We start from the raw sequence: 21,633 nt of genomic DNA, 5'->3' as shown, positions 1-21,633 counted from the left end.
TTGCAGACATTTAAGGGCAAATATAGTACATTTTCACTTTACTTACTGTACTTAAAGAGAATGTTGAGGTTAAATCCCAAAGCCTTCTCTTATTTTTCCTGCTACAAATAATCTTTAATCTCTTGCTGGTCATCTATATTTCTTGTACATTACATTTCTCACAAGACAAGACCATCAGCAACACAAAGGACAAAAACGCAGGCAAAACAAGACAAATCAATACAGAGACAGAATTCCATTACTTTTATATGTCAAGACACAAAAGCAATCAATAGACGACGACATGTAAAAACATTTTGTTACAGATAATCATATAAAAAAGGCAAAGTGTTTTTTGTTTTACGTCTTGCTACGTGAAATAACTAATTTACAACGGAGTTCAAACTCTGGCTAAGCCAACAATCCATCTGCAACATTTCCCAACCACTAGAAACAGGAACAAACCGTTTCTAACTTCCATTCAAAAAAAGACATACCCATCAAAACCTCTCCTTACTGTCCACCAGTTTAGCATTTACACAGGCCTGCATCCATAAGTCCAAACAGTCCGAAGCAGAGAATGAAAATGGTTCAAACTTTTGCCGCACAACTTGAGAAGAATCCCAATTCATATCTACCAACTCACAAAACCAACGTGAGATTCAGAAAAGTAAATGTACAGGAACTATAGACTAATGACAAGAGGGAAATAAAAATAAAAGCATATTTTTCTGCAGTAAGCTTCTATAAATGCCCAAAAATAAAAAGTTGGGTGGAGAAAGCCTCAAAAGTGGGTCATTGTTTAGAACAAATACATATATTTTACACTACAACTCCCAAAATAAAGGTGAAATCATTCATGAACACGGGAAACACTGTGGCCCGCATGTCAAATCCACAAGCATGGAGACTACAGGAACGAGCAGTTAACATGTTGAGGAGAGGGGTGAGGTTTAAAACTGTGCCCTGAAGCACAAAAACATGAGAAGGAAAGACCTTTTCTTATTTATTAAAAAAAGAAATCCAAACATAAACCACAAAGAACTCCTGTATCACCATTTACTATTTTGGGGATTTTTCTCTCTCTTTATACAAGATCTAGTTGACGCAATGCAAAAGTAGTATGCTTTTCATCTACATGGATCGAAGTCCTTTTAGTCTTCAGCGTTGCGGTCCTCAATTGTCCCTCACAGCAAATGTATGAACACACAGTGATGCAAAACAGGCTACTGAACTCGAAGTGAATGAATAATTACAGATTCTCCAAATGAACTGAGTCTTTTCCCTCACAAGGATCGCCGTCCATTTTCATTTGATTTCCCCCGCTTCCTTTTACCGTCTGCACTCCTTCCTCCGTGTCTCCGTCTCCTTTCAGCGCACGGTTGAAATATACAGACTTGCCCAAATAATGAAAACATCAAAAACTGACAAGAGAGCAAAGTTATTTTTCTGTTATCTATTGGTTGTATTGAAATAAGCTTAAAAATAAATGAATATCAAGGGAGGAAAAAACAAAGAATGAGTATCTGATAATAGTTGTAACTAGATTGAACGCTGCTGTCGGAATCTCTTTACACAAAATTGTCAGGAAAAGCAAATGTATGTGCTTCTGAGGAGGAACATTTACGTTTTTTTAAAAAATACAGTTAGAAATTAGGCGTCCATGGCACCAACATGTCAAATGATGGGAGCAGATTTCTCAAAAAACGGAAACGGAAAGGTTTTTCTTTTTTTTTTAACGTTTTCCTATTTTTGGCTGCAGTTTCCTTCCGGTTCATTGCAGAGGATGGAATGGGGTGAGAAGTGGAAGCAGGAAGGTCATTCAGCAGGAGGTGGAGTTCAGTCATGGTTCAGCTCATAAACAGGGCGGGTCAGGGGTCACTGTGAGCTCTCACTGGTCAGATCTGGCCTTCTTTGGACCGGCGCCTTTCCTGAAAGGGGAAAGCAACATTAGGTTGGATATACAGATCGGTACTGTTCATTTTGAAAGGTATAATGGCCACAAACTCACATATCAGGTGACGAGACCGGCCTCTTTGCTGCAGGTTTAGCCGCAGAGCCATCTTTACTGGTTTCTGCAAACATATTTGAATAAAATTAATAAAACAAAATCCATTCCATAGCTTAAAGATCTTTAAATACACCCTTTTCGGATTTCCAGGCTTCTCAGAAATCATTGTCATAGTTGGGTTAACTTGGTTAATAGAAGCAACAAATATATATTTTGCTACACATTTGCTCCAATAGCAAAAATCCACAATAGCATTAGTATTAGTGTTATGGTTGTATTTAAATTTATTGCCATATCAGCTTTATAGGCAATTACATGGGAGATACAGATTCAACATTCAAAATATATAATAAAATCATTTAAATTGAAAAAAAAATTATATAAAACATTTCATGCAATAAGTGAAAAAATATAATATAAATAATAAAATACAATAAATTATAAAACAAATAAAAAAAACATACATATATACATAACTCTTTTATAATAGATTTTTAAATGTAATCTTTTTTTATCTAGTCCTTTAAAGTCACAACATTAAATTTTACCAAAATGTTTAGGCATAGTGTTCTAAAGGAATGTTTAACATTTACAATGTTAATAACTGTGGAAATGCATCACCACAGAGGGTCCATCCAAGTAAATATCCTCACCTTGTAGCCACCTGACTTGCGTTGCAGGGCCGTAGCCCTTCTCGTTGCGTGCGGCAATGCGGAAGATGATGGCGGGTTTGGTGGTGTAGTCGATGTGGGCGTTGGAGAGACTAGACGACTGCACTAGGCAGGACGGGTTGGGCCCACAGTACACCCGCATAAAGGCAAGCTGAGCCGGAGAAGATGCTTTAGCCTCGACTGTTTGTGAGCTTTGGATGGCCAGATACACCGAATATTCGATGATCTTCCCCGACGTCACTGAAGGAGGCTCCCAGGTCAGATGGGCACCATCGGGGCTCTAATGGGAGAGGAAAAACTATTTTAGTCACCAAGATTAACCCACATGTAGATCAAACGCAAGCCATTTGCAGTGACCAACCTTGCTGATTTTGATGGCACACGGTGCTCCAGGGAAGCCAGGTAAGCAGGTCTTAAATGCAGAGACCTCGGAGAACGTCCCGCGACCGCACGCGTTGACACCAGCCACGCGAAACTTGTATGCAGTGCCTGGAGAAAGCTCAATCTTTTTCATTCGGCTGTAGTCTGGGATTGCGCCAGAATCATCCTGCAACATCACAGTAAAAAAAGATGATTAATGGTCAACTAATATGGATTCTTTCTCTTGCTCTTTTTAATGTAGATAGTGACATAGAATCTTTTTCTCAAAAAAGACCAGATAACACTAATCTTACATACAGTACACAGTGATTATGACATGAGTAACAGTTAATTAGATATTCAAAGACTTGATATAAATTTGTATTTGTCAAATGCTGACATTCTATGAAAATACTGTAGTTTGACTTTCTATTAAACAGAGAACAAACTAAACTAATGCAAGTTCTCAGAACTGTCAAAATGAAATCCTGCTTGCAAATCATATCAGCCAAAGTGCCAAACTTACTGGCCTTGGCAAAATATATTTCTCTACCACAAAAGTCGATTTCAATTAGTCCTAAATAACACTTCCTTTTCCAAAAGACATTTTACTTGAATTGCAGCAAAATACACACACTGCAACTTAATCATTACTTACATCAGTAACTGCTGAATCATCTGCTGGCACATAATAGTGCGTGACAACCATGTTTGTGACCTTAACGATTCCAACGTCAAACCACTGATTCTCTTTCTTCACTGGTGGCTTCACAACGGCTGGAGGAGCTTCTTGCTTCTGCGATAAACAGAGATGGTTGAACAATAGTCTCAAAGTTAATGTCTGAAATGGAAATGCATTAATTCAAATCATGTGCCACCAGTAAACTTACCCCAGCTGCTGATTCAATCCCATTGGCCACCTCAGCTAAAGCAGTGGCCGCTTGCATCTTGGCAGGACTGGCGACCACCATTGGCTGAGATGGTGCAAAAGTACTCGATGGGGCTAGAGCTGCAGCAAAAGAGAGGCATTTTTAGCATGCACTATAAACCACCAGATTTGATCATAACTAAAATATTAGAAGAAAAAAAAAAAACACCTTAACTAATTTGGTAACACTTTACAACAAGGTACCGTTTGTTAATTAACTACATTTAAAGAAATAATTCACCCCAAAAATTACAATTTGCTAAAAATGTACTCACTCTCATGCAAGCAAAGAACAAAAAGTGTTTGTTTCTTCATCAGAACAGATTTGGAGAAATTTAGCACCAATGGATCCTCTACAGTGAATGGGTGCCTTCAGAATGAGACTTCAAACAGCTGATAAAATGCATCGTTTCACTTCACAAGACGTAAACTGATGGACTGGAGTCGTGTGGATTATTGTGATGTTTTTATCAGCTGTTTGGACTCTCATTCTGACGGCACCCATTCACTGCAGAGAATCCGTTTCTGAGCAAGTGATGCAATGCTACATTTCTCAAAATCTGTTGATTAAAAAACAAACTCATCTACAGCTTGAATGGCCCAAGCGAGTACATTTTCAACAAATTTTCATTTTTTCATTTTGTGTGGAATAGGACTATGTTGTAAAGTGTAACCAAGCATTTTTGTTTGCACCATTACAAATGATCATTTAAAAACAAAAACAAGCATCTCTTACTCTCTGCAGAATTACGTGGAAGGAGACAGGCCACAGCTCCCGCAACAGCAGTTGCCATCTCGTGGCCGTTGCTCTCAGACGCTGGGTCGTTGAGACTGTCTGCTGGTGCCAAGGCTTCAGTGGGCAGTGCAGCTGCGGCTGCTTCAGCGCTTAGCTGCTGAGCTGCGGCCGCCTGCGCCTCCTGGAGCTGCTGCTGCTGCTGCACCAGAGCAGCGAGCTCCTGCTGAGTCAAAACTATAGGGATGGTGGTGGGTTGTTGCCCATCGTGACCTGTGTCTCCCTCACCTGAGATAAAGTCAAGCAAATCTGAGAATTCAAACTCTACTGTATACATCATAATGCATACGGCAGTCTCTCGTACACTTACTGAGCACAGCCTGCTGAGCCGCCTGTAGGACAGCCTGGATGGCGAGGGCCTGTGCTTCTTCTGTAGCGGCAGCCTGTGCTGCAGCCTCAGCCGCTGCGGTCACAGCCAGCTCCTCTGGAGTCAGTCCGGTCACCATGAGGGTGGTTTGTTGTCCTTCTGCAGACATCAGCTCCTGGGGCAGAGCGAGGGCTTCGGAGTCTTGAGCTGCGAGACTCATCGCTTCTGCACCCTCCACACCGGCCTCCATCTGCTGTATGGAGAGCACAAGGAATTGTTTATTATGCACAAGAGAAATGCATGCTTTTATTCAGCAAAAATGCAATAAACGGATTAAAGGTGACAGGAGACTTATACAGGTGCATCTCAAAAAATTACAATATAGTGAAAGTAATTTTTTTCTTGTAACTTATTTGAAAAAGTGAAACTTTCGTATATTTTAGATTACATGTAAAGTAAAACATTTCAAAAGTTTTTTTGTTTTAACTTTGATGATTAGAGTTTACAGCTCATGAAAGTCATCTCAAAATATTTCCTAAGATCAAACAAAAAAAGGATTTGCAAAACAGAAAAGTTCAAGTTCTTTAAAGTATGTTCATTTATGCACTCAAAACTTGGTCGAGGCTCCTTTAGCACAAATTCCAGCATCAGTGAGGAATGGCATGGAAGCGATCAGCCTGTGGCTCTGCTGAGGCACTATAGGTCTGGATTGTTGGATTGACTGTTTCTCATCTTTCTCTTGAAAATATCCCATAGATTCCATATGGGGTTCAGGTCAGGATGGTATGGATGGATGGTCATTTATTGAAACTCAAAATGTAAATATTCTAATATTTTGAGATTGATTTTTGACTTTCATTAGCTGTAAACTCTAATCATCAAAATTCAAACAAAAAAAACTTTAAATCTTTTACTTTACATTTAATTAATCTAAAATATATGAAAGTTTCACTTTTTGAAATGTTACAAGAAACAACTTTTTCACCATATTCTAATTTTCTGAGATGCACCTGTAAAGTAACAAGAGACAAAGACCCTTAAATGTTACAAAAGATTTCCATTTCAAATAAATGCAATTCTTTTGAACTTTCAAAATAATCTAATAATTCTGAAAAACAATGTCTTACAGCTTCCACAAAAATACTAAACAGCACAACTTGTTTCAACATGAAAGATAATTAGAAATGTCTCTTGAGTAGAAAATCAGCATATTAGAATGATTTCTGATAGATCATGTGGTACAAAAATAACTGAATTACAGTTGTTTTGGTGAAAGAAAGTGACTAACATCAGCATAAAAGTATAGAATATGGCTCTTAATTTATGAAAGCAATACTTATCAATTTACAACAAAATTCTTATGTATTCATCTCTAAATCACTCGTTTACAAAACTAGAACTGAACAAATGCTGCTTCACAATTTGCTTCATTATGGATGGATTAGGCAACATTGACCGAATCCGACCGAACCGAATCAACACTGAACTGCTTGAGCTGAATAACAACACTTGCCTTCTGTAGAGCTGCTTATAGCTTAACTGAATTATTCATAAGTGATCAACTTCACATATTTGCTGAACTGAACCAACACTAAACTGACAGCTGAACTTGTCACTATTGTCTGTAAAACTGTTTTACAGCATAATTATAATGTTTCATTTTTAAAGTTTGCATCTTTGATTCTGTGAGTTAACTGTTTATTACTGTAAGGCAGTAATAAAGAATCCATACTGTATAATGCACTAAATAAATAAAGGTGACTTGGCAAAAAGTTCCTTACCTCAGCTTGATCTGCTTGACCTGGCTGTGCTTCCATGGCGACATGAACCTGCAGCACGGTGCCTTCCTCACCGGCTGCACTTTCATCTATGGCCACGACCCTGACGGCTCCCTCTTCACCCAGCTCTCCCTGACACTCGGTCTGCATGGGCTCTTCTCCTGCTGCCACGGCCTCAGCACTGGTCTGCTCCATGGCCTCGGCCTCTCCTGGGACCTCAGCCACTACCGCAGATCCAGCCATGGATGAAATCTCCTGCATTGTGGAGAAAACACAAACAGAACATGAGAGTGACAACAAAACATCTTAATTTAGAGAATGTATTTGCAAAAACTTGCATGACTATCACAGCAAACATGTCTTGCACTACAGCTTATTCTGGTAAAGATGCTCCCAATTAGACAGGCAAGGACTGTGTGTTTATGTAAAATGACTTTCCTAGTAACTTTGAGAGCAAAGTGGAATATACAGGTATGTTGGCTACAGGAAATCCACAAAGCCAGCTGATCAGATTAGAGTTGTGTTTGTACCGGTACTGATGGTCCTGGAGTGGGCGTGGCCTGTGTTACTGTTGTGATGGCTCTGCTTTGTGCTGTGGGATTGGCTGGTTCTGTAGATGATGAGGGTTCTGAGCTGGTACCACTATCACTCTGTCCATCACCGGCCTGCTGGGCTAGAAGGACAAACACAGATGAGCTTAATTACTAGGGATGCATTGACACTGATAGACAATTTACGTTGATAGCTGACAGTTGATAATAATTGTGAAATGCAGTTGATATGATGAGCAATATCATAAATGCCTGAGAACATTTTAATTTACAGTAGAAAAGATGAACAATTTAGTACTTCTGAGACTGTGCACATAGGGGAAATTAGTCAGCCCTAGTATGAACAGATTTAAATGTCTGGCTAATCAGATAAAACCAAACAAACAAAAAAACATGAAAAAAATTAATTTACAAATAAAATAATGTACCTTTGCTTACATATACTTTATGCACAGATGAGTAACAGATGAGCAAACATATTTTTACATTAACATAAAAATCTGCCCACAGAACTTAAAATATGAATACATTCTCTTTTAAAAGCAAAAAAAGTATTACTACAATCATTATTGCTAATAATTTAATAATAATTATAATAATAATAATAAATACACAACACCTTCACTTTTGAAAGCAAATTAAATAGAATACAATTACCACCATTTAATTAATAATAAAAATACAAATACTAACAACCAATAATAATAATAATTTTATATTATATTTAATAATTTATTAATTATTTATTTTGACTTGATTTGCAGCCCTTTTTTAATGTCTGGCAAATGAGATCAGTGGCAAAATAGGTCAGCGACAAGTTGGGACAAAAATAAATAAATACAAAGTCTCTCTTCTACAAGCTATAACACATGAAAATATGATTGGATAAAATGCATCTGCCAGTTGAGCTGAAAAATACATTCTTTTAAAAGGGAATACAAAATTTTGTATTATTAATTAAACATTATAATACATCAAGTATACATATTCATGTGCACACAAAAAATAATCTTCAGGTGTTGTACAGATAAGTACCTGTTCCTTCTCCAGTTTCTAAATTGCTTGTTGCTGTCGTGGCTGTGTTGGTGGTGCCGGTCTCGTGGGTTTCACAGGGTGGATTGGAACACACCCTCTGCACAGCGCCGTTCTGTCCATCACCAATAGAAGACGAGGCCTGAGTCTGCGTGTTTGTAGTGCCCGTTTCATGAGTTTCACAGGGCGGATTGGAGCACACCCTCTGCACAGCGCCGTTCTGTCCATCACCAATAGAAGACGAGGCCTGAGTCTGCGTGTTTGTAGTGCCTGTTTCATGAATTTCACAGGGCGGATTGGAACACACCCTCTGCACAGCACCATTCTGTCCAGCACCAATAGTAGACGAGGCCTGAGTTGGTGTGTTGGTGGTACCCGTTTCATGAGTTTCACAAGGTGGACTGGAACACACCATTTGAACAGTGCCATTCTGTCCAGCACCAATAGAAGATGAGGCCTGAGTTGGCGTGTTGGTAGTGCCCGTTTCATGAGTTTCACAGGGTGGACTGGAACACACCCTCTGTACAACATTGGTTTGCCCACTACCCATACTAGAGCTCGACTGCGTAGCCGTATTAGTCGTGCCAGTCTCGTGTGTCTCACAGGGAGGATTTGAGCAGACCTGCTGGACGTCACCAGACACAGGTGAAGCGTTTGTGGTGCCCGCCTCGTTTGTTTCGTCGGGAGAGTTGGAGCAAACAGACATCAACGTCGAGGAGATGGCGGCCTGGCTCTTGTTAGAGCTCTGCACCGTTCCTGTCTGGTCAGAGCCCATGTTGGAGCGGGCGGTAGTGGAGGTGTTGGTGGTCCCCGTGCGGAGATTCTCCGGCCGCATGGTGCCCGGTCCAGCACTGCTCTCTGAGACGGGTGTTGCTGGTTCTGAACCAGAAGGTGAAGACGTAGCTGGTGAAGACGACTCCGTCTTGCTGTTCACGGTTCCCATCTCTGTAGAGCCCATGTTGCAGCTGGCAGTGGTGGCTGTGTTGGTGGTGCCTGTGTCATGGGTCTCTGTGTTGGTGCACACCTGCTGTGCACTGCCCATGTTCGCAGAGGCCGTGGTTGCCGTGTTGGTGGTGCCTGTGTCATGGGTCTCTGTGTTGGTGCCCACCTGCTGTGCACTGCCCATGTTCGCAGAGGCCGTGGTTGCCGTGTTGGTGGTGCCGGTCACGTGCATCTCACAGGGAGGGTTGGAACAAATCTGTTCTGTGCCCATTTTGGCAGAAGCCGTTGTCGCCGTGTTGGTCGTTCCAGTCTCATGGGTCTCACACGGAGGGTTGGAACAAATCTGTTCGGTGCCCATTTTGGCAGAAGCCGTTGTCGCCGTGTTGGTCGTTCCAGTCTCATGGGTCTCGCATGGAGGGTTGGAGCAGACCAGTGTCACGGTGGTAGCACCATCGCCAGCGCCGTCACCAGCATCACCACCAGTGGTGGACAGCTGCTCTGAGGTGGGAGAGGCCAGGATGGAGACAGGAAGGTCCTGTGCAGGCTGGGCCTCAGCACCACTTGGAGTCGTGATCAGGGTTACTTGAGTAGGTTGGGCTGCCGACTAAAAAAAAACAAAACAAAAAAAACATTGAAATTCAAGAAAGCTCCAGTTCCCATTAATTGTGCACATCAAAAGGAATGGATAAATTAATTATTGTAAATTATTATATTATTATTACTACTTATATTTGTTTATATAAATATAAATAAAAATAAACTTTTAAACAGTGTACAAGTAATTATAATTTATTATACTATTTTGTATGTTTATTTTTATGTTTAAATGTTTTTGAAAGAAGTCTCTTACGTTCATCAAGGCTGCAATTATTTAATGATAAATACAACAGAAACAGTGAAATATTATTAAAATGATTTACAATTTTCTATTGAATATTTAAAATGTAATTTATTCCTATGATGCAAAGCAGCTGAAGAAACATTTTTTTATTTTCAATGTTGAAAACAGTTGTGCTGAATATTTTTGTGGAATCGGACACATTTTTTCTGGATTCTTTGATAAATAGGAAGTTAAAAAAAAAACAGCATTCATCTAAAATCATTAAAATCTATTGTAACACTATAAATGTCTTTAGTCTCACTTTGTCAATTTAATGCATCCCAGCTGAATAAAAGTATTAATTTCTTAATAAAACATACAATAAGAAGGTCAAGTCACCTTTATTTATATAGCGCTTTTAACAATACAGATTGTGTCAAAGCACTTAACCGTATCAAATTGGAGGATAGAGTGTCAGTAATGTATAAAAATAAGATTAAACACTCAATTTTCAGTTAAGGCATTTCATTATTGAATTCAGAGATGTCATTGTCTAGCTCAGTTTAGTTTAAATAGTATCTGCGAAATCAAATTGACGATAATCACTAGAAATTAAGTGTCCCCAACTGAGCAGCAAGAAGAAGAAGAACAAGAAGGAGTGACTCACTTGTATTGTAGCGGTGGCGAGGTTGGTCTGGGCAGCAGATGCAGTGATGGCCGTGGGACTGATCACCTGGTTGGACAATGTGGCGATGGAGGCAAGTGTGGTGACTGGAGTCACCAGGCTGGAGTTAGCGCTTGCCACATTGGCCCCTGCCATGCTAGTCGATACAGTACCACTTACTTTACCTAGAGTTGTGACTCCTAAATTCAGAGAGGGCATTATTAATGAGGCACATATTTCAAGAACAACAACTTCTCTGCAATTTGTATAAAACCACACTGCAGAGAAAGTTTACAGACTAAATATTCATACCTGTGGTGCCCTTGACAACCAGTGTGGTAACAGTTGGTTTGCCAGCGGACACAGTGCCTGGTGAAACCAGACGCATTCCACCCATAGGCAAAGTGCGCAGGATGGTGCCGGGCTGCCCTGGCGCCCCCTTCAGGACCACCTGAGAGCAAATCAAATATTCATGGCCCACACAAAATACCAAGTCAAAACTAGATGAGCTTAAAATGAAGCATGGATATGCTTTGACTGTGGTTACGGAGTTCAAATGGGCCTCACCTGAGTGACCCCCTGTTGTCCTGCACCTGTCAGTTTTGGCACAGCTGTTATGATTTTCCCTGGAGTACCCGTGCCAGGAGTAACAACCTTAGTGGTGATAATTGTGATGGGGGACTTGACGCCAGGGCTGCTAGTCAGACCTAGAAATGAGACAGGAAATAACATCAGGAAATCATGTGAGCTTGCAACGATGTGTAAAAAACAGATCTGTTAGTTAGATATAAACAATGTGACATTGTGTGGCTTAACTCCCGAGAGCAAAAGTGAGATATAATTCAACTAAAAGCTCTTTAAATATTGCACAATTACAAATGAGATGAACAGTCAGAAGTGAAACGGACCTGTTGCTCCTTGTTGGAGAGCAGACATGGGAATGGTTTTAATAATGGTGGTTCCTGGTTTGTTGGCGGCAGTTGGAGAGACAGTGCTGATGCCCAGGATAGTGGGTTTGGTGCCAACCCCTCCTGCCTGTGAAGTTGTAATGATTGTGGTGGGCTTGCCATCAGCAGATGTGACCAGTTTCAGGATGGTACCAGCAGGCAGAGGAGTCTTTGTCTAAGAAAAACAAGTACAAATCAAAATAAGCTACTTAATCTAGGAAATTCATGAGAAATGTTTTTGAGTTGCATATCAGAATGATTTCTGAAGAATTATGACATGGAAGACAAAGTGGAGTAATGATGCTGAAAATTCAGCTTTGCCATCACAGAAATTACAACACGTACAAGTGCAAAATCGCAATAAGCTACTTATTCTAGGAAATAAGCATTTAAGTACACAATTTAAGTACACAATTTATATTAACGCGATAGGTTCACCCAAAAATTTAAATTCTGCCCTTTACTCACTCTCCAGTTGCTCCAAACCTGTATAAAAGATCATTTGCAGGGTGCTGTAACCAAACAGTTGACAGTAGCCACTGACTTCCATAGTTTCATGGAAGTCAATGGCTACTGTTAACTGTTTGGTTACAAACACTGTTCAAAATATCTTCTTTTGTGCTCAACAAAAGAAAGAAACACATAAAAGTTTGGAACAACTTGAGGGTGAGGAAATGACCACTCATTTGCGCAAGTTTAGATAACAAAAAAGTTTGCACATAAAATGAGCAGCAACACTGACTTGTATTAGAGTAACAGGACTGCCTCCAGCCTGCCCGGTGACCGCAGAGGTTTGTACTGGTTTCGTCTGGACAACAGACATCATCTTCCCAAGGCTGGAGATCTGAAAACAAAGGGTTATTGCTTGAGGATATTAACCAATCAACTACTATAAAACCCAAGTTGGATCATAAAAAAAATAAAAAAAACCTTTCCATATGATGAATCATTAAATGTATTCCTTATGGAAAGGTTAGAAAATAATCTCATAGTGATACCTAATTTAGGTCACAGTGGTTGAGCAGAACAAAAAACAACAAATAGAGGAGAAAAAAAAAAAAAAAAACGTTTTCATGTTTGGGATTGCCCATAATTATAAAATACCTTCAATTCTTGTCATTATTAACTCATTTAAATGTTCCCCCCCCTTTTTCTTACCAGAGAACCACTGCCACCCATCGTAATGGGGCTCTTAACAAGGGTTATAGTTTTGGTGACTCCTCCGACCATGGTGGTGACGACCTGAGCCTGCTGGGCTACCGTAACTGTGCCTGATTTGTGCACAGTGATGATCGGCCGAGTCTGAGTGTTAGGTGTAGAGATGGCGGAAGTGCCGACCTGAGCTGCAGCCGTTTTCAGCATTCGGGTCGCGGGATTAGTAACCTGGAATGGAAGTAGGAACAAAGACACATTAAATCACAAACAGCTACAGGACAGGAAGTGGATAATCTGGTTGATTCAAGTCCGGAAGGATGTGAGAAAGAGAAGTTGATGAAACTTTTTTTGTGTTTTATTATTTTAAGAACACATAAAATAGACAGTTAACTAAAAAATCCTACATCATCTCAATTTATTAATAATAATCCATTTTAGGCATGTAAAAGATACCTAATGTCTAGATGGCTCTCAGACAGAATAAGCTGCATATTTTATGTCGTTTGGTCAAAGGTCTGGTTATGAGAGTCGATACGTACCATTAAAGGGGAAGCTACTTTGACAGTACCAGGCAGAGTTGTGGATCCAGGAGTCATAGCGACAGTTTTCATGATGGTGGCTCCTGCTGGAACATTTAGCACAGTGGTCGTGGAAGAGGGCGGGATCTTCTGTGTGGCGGCTGCAGCTGCAGCCAAAGCAGCCATGCCACTCATCTGAGGACTGCTGCCGATTGGCTAGAGACCAAAACAGTGTTACAAAGGGTTTCAATACAAATTCAACATGAGACACTAACATTTGAGACAGGGCTGAATGACTAGGGAAAAAACTGAATTGCTACATTTCGGATAAAAATTGTGCCAAAAATGTTGTGATTTTATCTCAATAAAACAACAACAATAATAGTAATAGCGGTTATTTATTAATAAATTATTTGTAAATAATAAAATCATTAAATAAAAGTAGTAATAAAATACATTAGTTTTTATCATTAACAACAACTAGTAATTAGTAACATTTTATTTGTAAACTATTTAATAAATATTTAAATAAAATATAATAAATTACTACTTGAAATAAGATTATTACTATTATTATTGCTTAAAAAATTTAACACAAGACCGTTACTATTGTAATATTTTGCTGTAAAATTACAACACTAATATTTGTCTTAAATTTCCTCATTTTCACACCCGATCATGAGCTTGCATGTTTGTAAAAGAATAGTGCTGCACTTCACTCTAAAACAAGCAGTGCATATATTTATTTAATAAAAATGGCAGCCTTTGGAGTTTGTGAAATCTCTTTTTCACTTCTGTTTAGATTAATTGTGCAGCCCTTATGTAAGATTTACACTGATACTGATTATTTACATACCGTCCCCTGGGTGCTCTGTGCAGGGACAACCATGCGGACACCTGCAGGAAGTGATGTAACCGTGACTGGGGACTTTCCTCCTGGAGTGGCCTGACGCACAGTAACGACTGACGTCCCGGGGGTGGAATGAGGCGCTGCCACTTTAAGAATAGCTGGGAACGGAGAGTATAAATTGGCTTAGGTAGTGTCACAATTATTAATATCATTCTTCACAGAAAGTTGCACAGCAGTCTGCCAGTTGCAAAAACCAGAAAGTCATTTGTACCTGGTCCACGAGGTGAGGCTGCAAGCGGGCTGCTTGGCATGGCGGTGGTGGGGGAAGGAACTTGTGGCACCATTGTGACCCCAGAGAGGGGCAGACTCTGAGCTGCAGGAGCAGCAGTGGCGGGCGCCGGACTCTTAGGCGAATTGATGGGTAAAGACGGGGTTGGGTTGACCATTGGCGATGTGGCAGCTGTTGCAGCAGGGATGTCGTATTTTTGCAGCTGCAGCAGGTAAGTGTCGGCGGTAGGCACTGCCCCCCAGCTCACCTCCAAAGAGTTGGTGTTGGCACGGACCAGCTGCACACGTGACGGAGGCTGAGGACGATCTGTTAGTGAAAAATTAGATTTTAAAAATTGCCTGAAATAATATATAGCACCATGCCAGCTATACTCATGTTTGAAAACTAGTGTGAAAATAGAAAAGGAAAATGTACTAAACTATATATAAACAAGAAATAAAAACAAAATAGTCCCAGCATTTTCTACCAACCACACGAATGATTTTGTAATGTTTATTTGTGCTACACTGATACCACTGGGCTCGCCATTTATTGAGGATGTAAGTATTTGAAATGGGTTAGGTGTATTAAAGCTTTTTCTACACGGAGGTATCAGCTCAACTCACCTGTTTCCAAATACCACAGATCTTTGCAGCAAACTTGGTTGTTCCAGGCTTTGCGGTAGCCATCTCTTCCACTCCAGACATACAGCCTGTTGTTTATAGCCACAGAGCAGTGTCCGGCTCTGGCCCTTGGGATATTATCCTCGAGCGTGTCCATCAAGATGGTTTCCCAAGACATTGAGTCTAAAGGAAATAAAGGTCAAGTTCAGTGATGATAAAGCATATAAGCGGTGTTCTGAAACCTAATGAGCTATGAACAGAGGCAGCATTTTTTAAGGCATAAGAGGCTGTTCTCTTTTAAAGACCTTTGGCTTCTTTATTTAATGTACCTAGATTTAAGCAGGCCAGTGTGTTAGTGCACTTCCATTCCTTTTCGTGTGTCGCTACTTTGACATCATCCATGACCAGAGGAACCCATCCACCAAACACAAACATCCTAGGAAAACATGAGACCAACATTAGTTATGTCCACACTAAATAGACTACTAATTAGGACATGGTTCAACACATTTTACTTTTGTGATGTGAAATTATGAAAACTGTAGGGTTGCACTTAATTGTATCCACTTCCAAAAGAGAGACAAAGACATTCATTCAGACAAAAAGTTTTTTGATGGCCAATGCGAATACCATTTATTCAATACAAAATCGATCATATTTATATTTAACTCTTTAGTTACACTTAAAAGATAATAAATAATGCACGCTGCAATTAAATATATTTTCCATACTATTTTCTGAAATAATTTACAAATAAAGAAATTATGCAGGATACAACTTCATAAAATCTAAGAACTGGATTTGCTAGTTTGCAATGTTTGTGGAATTAATAATTTACTAGATATTTAAAGACTTAATGTCAACGCTATGTGAGAAAGTATTATCTCACTAGCCTTTTTATTACTATTTAATAACATTATTAAATATTACTAATAACAGAAAAGCAAACACTATAATACTTTTAAACGCAGTTTAAGTGCTCAATCTATTAGTTTAATAGACAGAACTCATAAGCAAAGGCAGTCAACTATTGCTGAGGGAGAACGGGAGCTCCTTTCCATCTGTGATGAGGTGCATTTTCAGCACGGTTAAAATAAAAGCTTCCGACACTCATCAGCCAAACAGAAAAACCTAAAATGCCAAATATCATAGAGGTCAACTACTAATTTATTTCCTTGAAATAACATGGGTAATGACTAAGAACGCTTGTTGAAGTCAATAATGACTTCATGTCAACTTTAAACCTGCATAAAAATAAACAGTACCGGTTTCTTAGCAATCATTTCCAAGCTTGAAGACAGTCAGTGTTTAAATAAACACCATGTTTAAACAGGTTTGAGAAAGTTATAACGTACTTGTTGGTTATAGTGGTGGCAGAGTGGAGACTGCGGGGCAAAGGTGCCGCACCACTTATGGCAGGTTTGTTCCAGGTTAAAGTATCTACAAAGCAAAAAACAGTTCATGCATCTTATTTAACATTACAGCTTTGGAGTTTCTTGAACAAATCATTTACGCCAATACTTTCTCTCACCTATGTCTAAAGTCCAGAGGTCTCCAAGACGGCAACCACTCATGCCGCCATAGATGACGAGACGAGACTTTTTGGACGTTTTCTCTGTGTAGACAACAGCAGTGTGGCTTTCACGAGGAGGGGGAAGCACACCGTATGTAATGGGGATGTCCCAGCCTGCTACGTTAGACCCCGGGCGTAGCTCGAGTGTGTAGAGGTCATTCAGGTATCTGGAGAACAAATGGAGAAAGCATTTATTTGCGGATCTGCTGCTCAAACATTTAGGAATTAGTTTGAGCATAAACTGTACAAGGCCTTCTACCTGGGAATATTGTTCTTGGGATCTTCACTGTCATTTGCCAGTCCACCAAACAAATAGCATTTGTTTCCAACCAGGGAAAAGCTGTGGCCCAGCCGAGGACATGGTGGTGGGCCATTCTTGGGGGCTTTGGGCTTCAAGCGTTTCCACTCCCATCTACTGGCCTGTTTGAAATATTTGACAGAATTTAATGAATTATGACCAATATTAGGGCTGATATTATGAAAAAAAAAAACAACAGTCACTTCTATTGAGCTCAACCTTAAAGATGATTTTGAGAGACTTACCTGTAGTTCATAAAGATCGTTGCTATACTTTCCGTACTCAACCATGCCCCCGAACACAAGGAGTCTGGTGCCGTCGCACACAAACCCATATGCAGCACAGCCGGGAGGAATGTCCCCCCGGACAGCAGGAATAAACCACTGATTGGTGGCTGTTGAGAAACATAGTTGCGTCATTGTGTGTTTGGATGAATAAAGTTCTTTCAGAGCTGTGTTACAATGCACCGCGTTCTTTTATTCTGTGCAGAACAGGGTTAATACAGTTAACTAAAACCATTCAAAAACACCAAAAAAACAACTTATTTTAGGTAATTTCAAAAGCAACCTCTCATTTCCATTTAGCTTAACTTCATGTACTAAAATAACAAACTGATTATAAATATAGTATAAAATATTACGCTAATTCAAGTTATGTTTTGTACATATTTATTAGTTACAAGTAAATAGCTTTAAAATGAAACAATATAAAAAAAAAAAAAAAAAGAAATAAACCTGCAAAATACACATTTTTACTTTTAATCATACAGTATTTTTCACAAACAAAGAAATTGTTAAAAACATGCATTTTCATGCAGGCTACAAATACACGTCAAAGGACCAGAAATGTGCTATATTTTGTCTGTGGAACTAAATATTTATTTATATTATAATTGAGAAATGTTGCTTGGGCAATTAGTTGAAATACTATTCAAAATAACTCGGTGCAATAAAAGTAACTAACAAAAATATTAATAATACTACAAACAATAAATAAATGACAACACAATTACAACTCAACATAAAAACTCGTTCAAAATATGTCGATAAAAACTTCAATACTATCTACAGCAGATGCTTTAATAGCATCTCAATGATACTAAAATTAGACCGATTCGACAGATCACCCATGAGCAAAACGCAAATGTGGCGCATCTTTATATCACAATCTTAAAAATCATCTCTCAGCAGCATACAGTGCAATACATATCCTTGTAAAACAATGCTTTTTGGAGTGCTTCTACTCCCCAGGCCTTCCCACAACTTTGCAACATTATTTAAACCTCAACAAAGTTATCCACACCGGAAATACTGCGATTGACAATCTCTTCCATTCATCCCAGAAGTATTTAAAGGGCAATGCGGGAAATATTGTGGGCGGGGCCTGTGTGTTGTGATGACGCATGCGGCGTTCTTTTAACCCGCCATTTCTCTTTGCATTTTCTTGGCGTGCTTGGCTAGTGCTGTAGCGTTAGCTGACACTTCAACCCATAAACACCTTAACATAACACAACACAGATCAGCTAACAGTGCACCTAAATGCAAGTCCACATTCAGCAGATGATGCACTGAAATTAAGTGCGCTAACATTAGTCCAAACACGTCTTATGTGAGTTGAATTACACAGCCATGTGTTATTTTTGTGCACATTCTTTATGGCTAGTTAGCTTATGTAGCTGATCACTAATGCAGATTTTGTGTAGCCGCTAACTGCGCTAATGCACCTGGCTAACCCTGAAACAATTAGACAAGAAATCGCTTAAGAAATAAAGGAGTTGTGTAAAATGCTATATATGCAATGAATTATTTCACCTGTCAAGAGGCGTTTGAAATAAAGCAAATGGCAAAACTGACAACAAAGGCAGAAAAGATAGAATCTGGCTAGTAATAACATAGCGAGCTAATGTCTGCAGAAACAAAATGCACAAATATAATCGCCTTTATCACTATATAATAAGATCCTCACCTGTATTATAGACGTGCAGCTCGTCCACGATGCCTTCATTCCCTCCGCCGAACACCACCATCAGCTCTTTAATGGCCACAGCTCGGTGTCCGTGTCTCGGGCGAGGAACCGGGCCAGACCAGCCCAAAACCCTCTTCCAGCGCGGCTGCAGAACCGAGGTCCCTGAAGAAGCCATGTCCACTTCTCTAGCGAGACACAAATCCCACGCACAGCGCTGATTTTAGTTTAGCATTCGTGTGTCTAAAGCTCTATGCTAACTGGATTAGCCCGCTAGTGCTCTGTAGCCTCGCGCAAGCTAACTAGGTCACCGAAACGGGTTCGACTTTCACAAGGTTTTTTTAGGGGGGCCAAATGCTCTCCAAAATACACTAAAAGACTCCGCTATAGCAAGTGCTGGCGTTTATGCGCGTCGGAATTCAAAAGTATAGAGTATGAAAGAAACGTCGGCCGGTTAGCATGTTAGCCGCTCAAATCTGCGCCAACCGCCATTTTAGCGGCAAAGACGAGAAGAAAATAAGAGACGCCGGCGGCTGAGCAAACGCGAATTACCGGCGAAACGAAGGAAAGCTTCGCATGCAGATTGGCTCCTGCGCATTTTTTCTTGAATCTCCGTATAGCAAGCGAAAACGCGTTTTTGTGTTAAATATCTTTAGGAGAAAAAGAAAAGCGCGATGAAGATGTGTACGCCGCCATCTTGCAGAGGCTAGCTAAACGCTACCAGCACAAGCGCCTAGTTAGCTGCTAAGCGGCTAAGCTAACACACACACAAGCTAGTGAATAGAAATGGGCGGCGTGAACATAATAATAACAATAATGATAATAAATCATAATAGTAAACCGAGAGGTGGAATAATATAAATTAAGAAAATTAACTAACACGTACAAGGCAGAAACCCCATATGGTGAGCGGAAAAAATACAAATAAATAAAAATAAAAAAGGATCAGCGAACCAAACAAAATATGAGCTTTTATTGAAATGAATATTACGGAAATCGTATTATAATACTAAATACGTCCGCAGGTAAAATGTGTTAAAAGGTTATAAAATTGACTCGTTTAAAGTCCGCATTAAAACAAAAGCGGATAGAGGTTATTAGTGTAGTTTTGTGTGATATGTGGGTTTTCATGCCTCGCTTGTCTGGGTGCCGCCATCTTTATAAACAAACCAAACAATCCACCCTCTGGAGAAAAGCTTAGGGCTTTTTTTAGTGATCCAAATGCATTTGTATATTTATAAAAAAAATACACAAGACTCTTCAAATACAGATTGTTTTTCTAACAAAACAGCGCTGATCAGACTAAAAAGCACTTTATATTGGCTGCTGCTAGCCGCATTAGCTGAAATGTTCATTGGGCAGCCAGTTAGCTTCAATGCTACATAGCTCATTACAACACTGCAAATTCTACATACTCATTTGGCACAACAGAGAAAATGTTACAGGTTTCATGTTTATTTACTGTTAGAATTGCAAGTGTGATTTTATTCGAGATGCACAGTTCAGTTATTGTTTGGTCCCTGGCTACTCGCTTAGCTTCCCTCAAGAGAAATGGCGGATGTACCGTTAGCGTCACAGAAAGCTGATTCTGGCATCGCCTGGCACCAAATACTTACTCGTTCCGATTCGTTAACTTAATTTAAAAATCACGAGGGAGGACTCAGAGAACGAATTCGACCCTGGGTGCGCCTTTCACTGTAGATATTGCTAACTCTACATCTTTTCATGCCGCCCAGGAAGCCGCCATCTTCTTGACGAGCGCTCAATAATTCAGCAGCGCGCGCAGCAGCATCGCGTTCTGTGTACGCGCATATATTTTCTGTTCTGTGTACGCGCACATATTTTCTGTTCTGTGTATCTCATATATTTTCTGGCCATATATGACTTATTGGTTTCGAAACAAGGGTCCAATCACTGCCTGCTTTTTTCTTTCTGGAAACCATATTGTTTGTAATGTTGTCGGATGACATATTTTCATTTATGTAATGTTGATTCTTTATCCATAAAATATAAGAGTAACGTTATACGAAGACATAATTCAGTATTTTAAATAAATGTTTTATGTAACTATAATTGAACTATATTTCGGGCCTGCAAATCTGCTGGATTGATCAAACGTTTGGAAGATGAATCTTTTATTGATGTGGTATGCTTTATGAATGTCATAAATTATACCCAAATTTTACAGTTTATTACTGTAACAATAGGATTAGATTCACATGTGGCCTAGTGTAGCTATGCTCTGTTGTTTTTGCATATATATATATATACAGATACCTGTGGGTGTGTATATATATGTTTTTTTTTTTACTTTTTATTCATCAAAGAATCCTGAAAAAAGTATCACACGTCACTTTCAAAGATTAATTAAGCAGCACAACTGTTTCCAGCATTGATAATAAATCAGCGTATTAAATGATTTCTGAAGGGTCATGTGACTGAAGACTGGAGAAATTATGCTGAAAATTCAGCTTTTCATCACAAGAATAAATTACATTTTAAAGTATATTAAAACAGAAAACCAATATTACAATAATAAATACAGCCTAGATGAGCATAAGAAGCTTCATTAAAAATCTTACTGATCCCAAACTTTTGAACGG

At 39.5% G+C, this 21,633-nt stretch overlaps 1 protein-coding gene across 1 annotated transcript; it reads right to left on the bottom strand.

Annotated features, from left to right (window-relative positions):
• Positions 1–228: 228 nt before the first annotated feature.
• Positions 229–20,812, bottom strand: LOC306847858 (host cell factor 1-like). The gene is made up of 28 exons (XM_079382053.1): positions 20,647–20,812; positions 19,034–19,218; positions 17,314–17,462; positions 17,030–17,190; positions 16,729–16,937; positions 16,553–16,637; positions 15,527–15,633; positions 15,201–15,380; positions 14,578–14,901; positions 14,313–14,464; positions 13,478–13,672; positions 12,942–13,166; positions 12,526–12,627; positions 11,745–11,958; positions 11,404–11,543; positions 11,149–11,287; positions 10,840–11,036; positions 8,414–9,956; positions 7,358–7,500; positions 6,831–7,082; positions 5,053–5,302; positions 4,686–4,970; positions 3,912–4,030; positions 3,680–3,817; positions 3,023–3,208; positions 2,644–2,941; positions 1,991–2,054; positions 229–1,910 (listed from the first exon to the last, which is right to left on the bottom strand). Exons 2-28 carry the CDS (start codon positions 19,206–19,208, stop codon positions 1,871–1,873), a joined length of 6,072 nt encoding a protein of 2,023 aa, XP_079238179.1. The 5' UTR covers positions 19,209–19,218; positions 20,647–20,812; the 3' UTR covers positions 229–1,870.
• Between the last annotated feature and the right edge of the window lie 821 nt (positions 20,813–21,633).

The sequence above is a fragment of the Barbus barbus genome (genome assembly GCF_936440315.1).
Source record: "Barbus barbus genome assembly, chromosome: 28".
NCBI lineage: Eukaryota > Metazoa > Chordata > Actinopteri > Cypriniformes > Cyprinidae > Barbus > Barbus barbus.
The sequence above is the reverse complement of the archived record's forward strand: the minus strand, read 5'-3'. Positions and strand labels throughout refer to the sequence as shown.

Excerpts from the sequence above, each read along its gene's own strand:
- LOC306847858 (XM_079382053.1), bottom strand. The coding sequence starts at position 19,208 with ATGGCTTCTTCAGGGACCTCGGTTCTGCAGCCGCGCTGGAAGAGGGTT. Across the intron at positions 12,628-12,941 it reads TGGGTGGCAGTGGTTCTCTG|ATCTCCAGCCTTGGGAAGAT; the intron begins GTAAGAAAAAGG and ends CTTTGTTTTCAG. Across the intron at positions 9,957-10,839 it reads TCGCCACCGCTACAATACAA|TCGGCAGCCCAACCTACTCA; the intron begins GTGAGTCACTCC and ends GTTTTTTTTTAG.